This window comes from Sphaeramia orbicularis, chromosome 9, assembly GCF_902148855.1.
Source record: "Sphaeramia orbicularis chromosome 9, fSphaOr1.1, whole genome shotgun sequence".
NCBI classification, from domain to species: Eukaryota; Metazoa; Chordata; class Actinopteri; order Kurtiformes; family Apogonidae; genus Sphaeramia; species Sphaeramia orbicularis.
In genome coordinates this window covers 54,794,183-54,803,875 of record NC_043965.1, presented here as the reverse complement: position 1 = coordinate 54,803,875, position 9,693 = coordinate 54,794,183, and the positions used below count along the sequence as shown (strand labels likewise).

The 9,693-nt window shown below is 40.2% G+C and overlaps 2 protein-coding genes across 3 annotated transcripts in view; both read left to right on the top strand.

The window, feature by feature from the left end:
• septin5a (septin 5a) overlaps positions 1 to 88 on the top strand; it is a 45,735-nt gene extending 45,647 nt beyond the window's left edge. For both annotated transcript variants that reach the window (XM_030143305.1, XM_030143304.1), the window contains one exon: positions 1 to 88. This exon is cut by the window's left edge and continues 1,134 nt beyond it. The gene's annotated coding sequence lies outside the window, so the exon portion shown is untranslated.
• Positions 89 to 3,382: 3,294 nt separating this feature from the next.
• On the top strand, positions 3,383 to 5,882 carry gp1bb (glycoprotein Ib platelet subunit beta). Its single transcript, XM_030143346.1, has 2 exons — positions 3,383 to 3,447; positions 5,064 to 5,882. The coding sequence occupies exon 2, from the start codon at positions 5,076 to 5,078 to the stop codon at positions 5,670 to 5,672; it is 597 nt and encodes a 198-aa protein (XP_029999206.1). The 5' UTR covers positions 3,383 to 3,447; positions 5,064 to 5,075; the 3' UTR covers positions 5,673 to 5,882.
• The last annotated feature ends 3,811 nt before the right edge of the window (positions 5,883 to 9,693 follow it).

Sequence of the window (9,693 nt, the reverse complement as noted above, 5' to 3'; positions counted from 1 at the left end):
GTAGAGTACATGTTTTGCCTGAAGCCTGAGAGCTCAAGCCGTGCCCTGTTTCTAAAGGTGTGACAAATAAACACTTGTTTCTCGTGTTTCTCGTTGCCTGTTCCATGACTTTCTTCTCTCCATTATTCGGTTGTGCGTCCAGTGACACGACGTCTTCAGTGGTTTTCCGGATGTCACAGACAGATCGAAAGAAACAGAAACATTATCTGCTGATTCATACCTTTATCTTCTGTTGCCATCCTTCTTCCTGCAGTGCACACTGTGTCTTCCTCTGCCAGTCAAAGGACACACAAACAAACAAAAATACACAAAAGTATTAGTACAAATTATATGAAACTAGTGTTATTCAATAAGATGAAAACCAGGACACATCAAATGGAACCATACTGCATGAGCCCATTAGGTTTTATAGTTTATTAAAAGTCAAAATGATTTTTATACCTTATGTGGCTGAAGTAAGTCTGAAGTAAGTAATATATCAAATTAACTCATTTAATTGAGGTTTTACTATCTGTAAATCATGTCAAATACTTACATCCCAAAATGGACATTATTCCTCTGGAGACCTTTCCTGCTGAACAAAAATTAAACATGCAACCAGTTGGTTTCTTGTAAACTATGAATTGTAAAAATGTTGTACATCAAAGAAAGACAGTGTCTGAATGGTGTTCAGTTCAGTTCAACCATGAAACTGGTAAACCATCTACAGGGTGTCCCAAAAGTCTCCATACATAGGAGACATAATACATTCCATACATATATGGTTCTAACATGTATTTCTTTATATTTCTTCTTTATAGTTATTCAGCAGTGGAGGACACGCATTGAAATGTGTTCCGGACAAAATGGCAGTTATATAGAGCATATTATATAAATAAAAATGGTTTATGTCAAGAAACGTTTATTTTTCTTATGTATGGAGACTAATGGGACACCCTGTATAACACTGGGAAATGGCCATATTACCTGTTGCTCTAAACCGGTGTTTTTCAACCTTGGGGTCGGGACCCCATGTGGGGTCACCTGGAATTCAAATGGGGTTGCTGGAAATTTCTAGTAATTGATAAAAATAAAAACTTACTAATGAAAAATATAAGGTGAGCTGAGAGAGACAATCCCAATCCATATCAGACAAACGGTGAGTCTGAAACTGAAGCACTGTGGTTCTGTTTATCTGACAAATGTTCACTGTGGTCAGTTTCAGATGCTGCAGCTCTTTCATAATTCATAGTTTGACTTCTTGTTCGTTCAGTATTAATTGTCAGCCTTGTAAATCCAAAATGGACTGATAAAATTCTCCCTTTGTGCAGTAATCTACACCTGGCTTTTCTGCCTCTGTCTATAATAATATACATTATATAGACTAAATGTCAACTAAAATTAGCATTTATTTGCAACATAGTAGAGCAAAGTATTACATGTTCAAAAACAAGTTAGTTTTAGCTAAAAAAAAAAAAAAAAAAATCTTTGTTTTGAATGTCTGGGATCACCAGATGTTTTATGATGTCAAAATGGGGTCAGGAGCCAAAAAAGGTTGGAGACCACTGCCCTAGTCTGATGAATGTTTTCTTCTGACTGGCTGCATGTTTGGGTGCAAGCTGAACATTTCTGCTTTTTTACAGGAAGTCGTTTCAGAATAATTGCCTCAGATGTTTTTAGGAGGACCTGTGTAATTTATTAATAATAATAATAATAATAATAATAATAATAATTTAATATAAATAATAGGATAAGAACTTTTGAGTGAAAAAAGTAAAATTCTGTTATGAAAATGTTTACATCTATGAACTGTACTTGAACATAACATGAACAAATATGAACAACCTGAAAATTATTTAGTAAAATAAGTGCAATGTTACAATATTATGCCTCAGAATCAGAATGAGATTTACTGCCAAGTAATTTTTACATTACAAGGAATTTGTCTTGGTTCTGTTGGTGCAAACAGTTAAAAGAGCAGATATCAAAAATAAAAAATAATAATAAGAATATAGAAAAACAGAAGTGTTTTCCTTCAGAAGTGAAAAAAAGGTATTATATACATATATACACTACCATATGTGCAGAAAACTGTGGTTTTCTTTAAGTGACAGCAGTGCAAAATAAGCAGCTGTGCAATAATGTCCATGATAAGTGTCTCTGGGGGGTGGGGGGAGGGGGGAGGTGGTCAGTGGGGGTCAGGGGCCTTGTTGATGAGACCGGCTGCAGAGGGAAAGAAACTGCTTTTGTGGCGTGAGGTTTTGGTCCTGATGGACCACAGCCTCCTGCCAGAGGGGAGAGGTTGAAAAAGTCTGTGTCCGGGGTGGGAGGGGTCAGCTACAGTTCCCCCTGCTGGCCTCAGGGTCCTGGAGGTGTACAGGTCCAGGAGGGACGGGGGACTGCAGCCAATCACCTTCTCTGCTGAGCCAACGCTACACTGCAGCCTGTCCTTATCCTGGACAGTGGCTGCAGTGTACCACATGGTGATGGAGGAGCTGAGGATGGACTCAGTGATGGAGGTGCAGAAGTGCACCATCGTAGTCTTTGGCAGGTTGAATTTCCGCAGCTGCCGCAGAAAGTGCATCCTCTGCTGTGCTTTTTTTGTGATGGAGCTGATGTTCAGCTCCCACTTGAGGTCCTGAGTGATGACAGTCCCCAGGAGGCGGAAGGACTCCACAATGTCAACCTGGGAGTTGTACAGGGTGATGGGGACAGGCTGGGCTGCGTTCTTCCTAAAGTCCACCACCATCTCCATCTTAGTTTATCATTTATACATGTGCATCGTAACTTACAGATCACAGTTTATCTACGAATACACAAAACATTTAATAACAGGGAGAATATTATTAAAATTCCACATACTTCCATTAAGACATTTCAGGTTATTCACATTTTTTGTAAAAGGCTAGTCTGCAAATGTAAACATTTTTGTGAAATGTAACTTTTTTTTTTTACACTAAAATGAAGAGAAAAATTAGCAGTTTTCATTTCTAATAGGTTATTATGATAGTATTTTACTGGTCTGACCCACTTTAGATTGAATTGACCTTAAATGATTCTAAAATCTTTGATTGTTAATATCTTCAGTGTAATTTTTGCATTTCACAAATTCATCCCACAGGCCACATTGAAGCCTTTGGTGGGCCGGATTTGGCCCCCAGGCCGCATGTTTGACACCTGTGTTCTAATTCAAACCTTTCACTTCCATTTGAATGACGTGGACTAAAAACTCCGCTGTATCTGCAGGAACACAGTGTATGACAGCACTATGGAAGGAATCCCTCCTTTAAGAAACTGTTTGTGAGGCGGTCCCAGCGTCAGTGCTTGTGTACAGGGTGGGCCTTCCTGTAAGTGTGTGTGTGTGTGTGTGTGTGTGTTCATGTTTATCAGTGAGTCCCAGCTGTCAGTCACACACTCGACCTCTCAGATCAACACACAGTCGACATCTGCAGCCGCTCAGCACTCAAGGTAAATGTCTCTGCTCACACTTCCAAACTTTCAGCTGGCAGACCTTTGTTACTGAACAGGCTTTCTCAGTATTTTCTGACCAACGACCTCTCAGAATATAAATGCTATTGAAAACATGACCTGTTGTGTGAGTTTCAGTTCTGCTTCACCTTCTCTTTGAACTGTGGACCAGGCAAAGTTGATGAAAATGTGTCTTTTAACAAACAAATATAATAATAATAATAATAATAATAATAATAATAATAATAATAATAATAATAATAATAATAATAATAATAATACATCGGTTTTATGTAGCACTTTTCTAAGTACTCAAAGGCGCTTAATATATCAGCATATATCAGTAAAATATCAGTAAACAGTGTCAGTTCGACGTGGCTGTGCTTTGTCAGTGACCTCAGTGGGGTCCACATCCCATAGTTTATTGATCAAACTAACAGTGCACACCTCTGATCTGAAACATGTAGAATATTTCTTCACTGTCTGTTTAGTGCTTTAACATGAATAAAGGTTATAAAACCACCCTATGTTACAAAAACATCTGTTCATATATGCATATGGGCAATATTAGCATTTACATTTGGATACGTTTCACAGCCTAAAATGCATAATATTTCAGACTATCTCTGCACTAAATGTACAAACATGTATTTTACAGTATATTACAAAACATATCGTATAGTCTGGTACAGTATAGTCTAAATGATGTACAGTCAGTACAGTGAAAGGTCATGTATGAATGACTGTAAACTGATAAAATCATACAAAGTGTGAACAGAATAATGAAAACTGCACGTGTTCAGTCTTTATTTTCATATTATCCACATGACCTTTACATTTGGTAAATCTGTCACTTATTAGTTTGGGTTCAGAAATGTCTTTTCAGATTTGAACAGAGTTTTGTGTCAATCTACGGTTAGTCTTCTGTTTATATCACATGTGTCTTTCACACTCTAATGATTACTGATAGCTTCTTTTTTTCAGTTTGTTATCTTCTTGTGACACATTCACTTCACATCACTTCCATACAAACCACTGTCACTTTAAAAAGCTTCCCCTCAGACATGGACAGACCAGGAGCAAACCCGAACCCTAACCCTAACCCGAACCCAGCCCTGACACTGAAAATCCAAATATTACAGTCACCATCAAATATGGAGACAAGACTGGTGTGTTTTCATCTGGAAGCTAAATATATTTGTCTGTGTCCTATTTCTCCTCCTGACTGTTTCCTCTCCTCTCCTTGTACCCTCTCCTCATCTCCTTTCCTTCTCTCCTTTCCTCCTCATCTCCATTCCTCCTCTTCTTGTACCCTCTCCTCATCTCCTTTCCTCCTCTCCTTGTATCCTCTCCTCATCTCCTTTCCTCATCTCCTCCTCTCCTTTCCTCCTCTCCTTGTATCCTCTCCTCATCTCCTTTCCTCCTCTCCTTTCCTCCTCTCCTTGTACCCTCTCCTCATCTCCTTTCCTTATCTCCTTGTATCCTCTCCTCATCTCCTTTCCTTATCTCCTTGTATCCTCTCCTCATCTCCTTTCCTTATCTCCTTTCCTCCTCTCCTTGTACCTTCTCCTCATCTCCTTTCCTCCTCTCCTTTCCTCTCCTCCTCTTCTCTCCAGTCATTGGCTACTATGACAGGGCTTCTGCTCCTGTTTTTCCTCCTCTCATTTGGAGGTCAAAGGTCATCAGCATGTCCCCACCTTTGCTCGTGTCATGGCGGTCAGGTGGACTGCAGCGGCCGCTCTCTCACCTCCTCTTCCCTCCCCTCCACTTTCCCCACTGGGACTACGGAGCTCCGTCTCCATGACAACCTGCTGACCTCCATCCCTAACGGGCTGCTGGACGGGCTGACGTCGGTGTCCCTCCACGGTAACCCGTGGCTGTGTGACTGCGGTGTGCTGTACCTGCGGGCCTGGCTGCTGCGTCAGCCCCCCGGACCCTGGTCCCAGCGGGCGGTCAACTGCAGCTCCCCTCCGGCTCTGAGGGGGAGGCTGGTGGCCTATTTAACGGAGGAGGAGCTCCTGCAGACCTGTCACTACTGGTACTGTGACCTGGCCCTGGCCTCGCAGGTGGCTCTGCTGGTGTTCGTGGGGGTGCAGGGGGCCCTGCTGGTGGCCCTCATTGTGTTCCTGAGGAGGTTCGAGCTGCTGTCGAAGGAGGCGAGGAGGACCACGGAGGAGAGCTTCAGGGAGAACGACTACACGTCTGTAAAGGACAGCAGCATCTGACCGCTCATCATCTGACACAACACATGTTTAAGCTCTGTTTGTTTCAGTTGCACATCCAGTTGAGTACATGTGTCTTTATCTTGTGACTTAACCCTCCGGTATCCCGTCCACCGAGGCCCTTACTAAGCACCAAGTGTGCCTTTTTCACACACTTGTGGAATAATGTCAAAAAATTTTCATACAGTTTGTTTTTAATTCTTTTACACTTTTTTTTCTATTTCATCAACTTGAGCCATAACTAAAAATACCAAATACTCAATAATTGTCACATTTTTTAACCCTTTAAATGCTGTGTTTGTAATGTAGACAAACCTTTTTTTTTTTTTGCAAAAAACACCAAAAAAATTTTTTTTTTCAATATACTACATAAAAAGTGGATCATGTATTATTTGATTTTTTCATCCTGGCATATGCCAATGATTAACTCCAATATCAGTTAATTTGCATTATTATTTTTGGCGTTAGGTCAAATGTTCAAAAATACTAGCATCTGTCTCCAAGTGTGCCAGAAAGGCACACCTATAAATCAAGCCATTAAATATTATATATTGATTTATTTTTCTGCTCTAATTTAATTTAATTTTTGTAAATCAAGGTCAGCCCTAATCATACAGATCAAATAATCATTCATTTTACATTTTTTAAACCCTTTAAACGATCTCTTTTCATTATGATGTCACTACATTTTTTGATGCAAAAAACACAATTTTTTTTTTGTTTTTTTTGTTTTCAAAATACTGCATAAAAATTGGATTACATATTTGATTTTTGCAGCCTGGCATATGTCAGTGATTAACTCCAACATTAATAACATTAATAAATTAATTTAGACCCTCCCCTCTCAAATGAAGCCCAGATATCAGTAAAAGCAGGATTTATGCCTTAATGACTTACGGATCAAGAACAGCGGTTCTAATGGAAGAAATAGTGCATTTCAGGCACACTTGGCAGACAGACGCTCGTCTTGTAATTTTCTTTTGTTTACAATGTGCAAATTTGAGTTGGTGGCCAGAATTTTAAAGATCATGCACAAATGAACAACTTTTGAATTCTAACCTTATTTAAATTGTGAAAAATAATATGAAGTTTTTTAACACGAAGTACAAAGTGTGCCTAAAAAGCACACCCGGATACCGGAGAGTTAATGTTGGTTTCGACACATAAAGGAAAAACATACAAGAGAAAAGGTTCAGTTAAAGGACAAACATTCCAAACATATTTAGGAAAGCAGATTCTAAATGGGGCATTTTTCTACAAATATTCTGAAAATGCAGCCACAATATTATAAATGATAATATAATGTTCTATAATATAAGAATAAAATCCCCTCCTTGTGATGAAATGTGATGAATGCTCATTTAGACACAGCCTCTTGGTTATGTTTTTTTGAACTATTGTTTGAATGTGGTTCTTGTATTTAGTTCTGCACCCCCAAACAGATGCAAAAATGGCTCCTTACTTCCATAAGGCTGCACCCTCCTTCAGTACAGCTGTTTTCTGCCAAAAAATAGACTAAATGAATACATAATCTGGCATATCTGTTGTGTTTTTGTACACACATCTCCTATTATTTATTCCCTATATGTATGCACTTTTATTACAGCAAAATGTCAGCCACATGATGTAGGATTTTAATACAAGTAAGAGACTCCATTTTTGAACTGAACATTAGCATATGGACCACACAGAGCGTTCTGTCCAAACCAACACCAGTGTGACAGAAACAGTAGGTTTCTGTTTCTTTTATTTTCAAAGTCTAATGTGATAGAAAAAATAAATAATTGTATTTCTTTCCTTCATATCATGTCAGCACCTTGAGACATCAAAGCTCTGGTGAAACTAAGACAGACTGGTATCTGGGTGTTGATATCTGGAAATGTGAAATGTTTTTGATATTGTGACACATTCCACAAATTATATTTTATTTTCTTGTGAAGTAATTTGTCATTTTCTGCCTTCACATTTATTGCACTCTCACACTGTGTTAGACATTTCATTCTGTGTATGCATACTGTAATCTGACCTTTTACACAGTGTAACAAGGGTTAATTTGCATTAAATGTCAATAACTTGTTTTTGTTGTTGTTGTTGTTGTTTTGAGCTCCTTTTAAAATGAGAGATTGTTATATTTTGGATGCTATTAATAAAGAATTTTAATGTCAGAAGCAGCATGTTTTCAACATTTGTCTAATTTGTATCTATAGATTAATGTCAATCAAGAGATGAACATAAATCATTTATATTAAACTGATGAAATCATTTCATGTTGTTTGACAAATAACCATTCATTTATTGATCATTATTGAATGAAGTGGAACCATTGATATACAAACAAGTATAAGACCTACACAGTAAGGGGACGGCTGTCGCTTTTCCTTGAAACGAAGAAGTGAACAAATTGGCAAAACAATCCACACGATCAAATACCATTTCCAAAGAAACCCAATTAAGTAAATCAGATGTCAAAGCTATCATTCAGGAATACACTAACAAAACATGGCAGGAATAGTGGGACAGCAGTGACACAGGAAGACACCTTTACAGCATCTGGAGACAAGACGGACATTCCAATGAGCAGGGCAGGAACAGGAGGGAACAGACTGTCATGACCCGGCTAAGGACAGGGGACACACGGACACAAGGACACAAGGACACATGGACACAAGGACAGGGGACACAAGAACACATGGACACAAGGACACATGGACACATGGACACACGGACACATGGACACATGGACACATGGACACAAGGACACATGGACACAAGGACAGGGGACACAAGGACACAAGGACAGGGGACACACAGACACATGGACACATGGACACACGGACACATGGACACATGGACACACGGACACATGGACACATGGACACACGGACACATGGACACATGGACAGGGGACACATGGACACATGGACACATGGACACACGGACACATGGACACACAGACACATGGACACATGGACACATGGACACATGGACAGGGGACACACGGACACATGGACAGGGGACACAAGGACACATGGACACATGGACACAAGGACACAAGGACACATGGACACATGGACACAAGGACAGGGGACACAAGGACACAAGGACACATGGACACATGGACACAAGGACACAAGGACAGGGGACACACAGACTCAAGGACACAAGGACAGGGGACACACAGACTCAAGGTCACAAGGACACAAGGACAGGGGACACATGGACACAAGGACACAAGGACACAAGAACAGGGGACACACGGACACAAGGACACAAGGACAGGGGAAACACAGACTCAAGGACACAAGGACACAAGGACAGGGAACACACGGACACAAGGACAGGGGACACAAGAACACAAGGACAGGGGACACACAGACACAAGGACACAAGGACAGGGAACACACGGACACAAGGACAGGGGACACACAGACACAAGGACAGGGAACACACGGACACAAGGACACAAGGACAGGGGACACATGGAAACAAGGACACACGGACACACGGACACAAGGACACAAGGAGAGGGGACACACGGACACAAAGACACAAGGACAGGGGACACATGGACACAAGGACACACAGACACAAGGACAGGGGCCATATGGAGACAAGGACACAAGGACAGGGGACACATGACTCAACAGTACATTCCATAAAACAGGAAAACATCCAACAGGACTCTGTCAACAGTGTAATGTGCCAAAAACCCTTATAGACGTGTAATCACAGAATGCAACAATTTCAGGGGGGAGCGGCAGGAACTGCAAAACTACAGGACTAAAATGAAACAGGACATGACACTAGGGAACATGTTAGGAAAAGTGTCACACCCAGAGTTCAGGGCTTTAATTGGATATTTAGATATTTACACAGATAAAGGGAGTAGGATATCATTTTTTAAATTTATTTATTTATTTATTTACTGTATTTATTTTTTCTCGCTTGTCTCTTGTTTCACACTCCAGTCCAGTAGGTGGCGGTAATGTTACTAAAATCTAATTGCCAACCGCCAACAAATAGG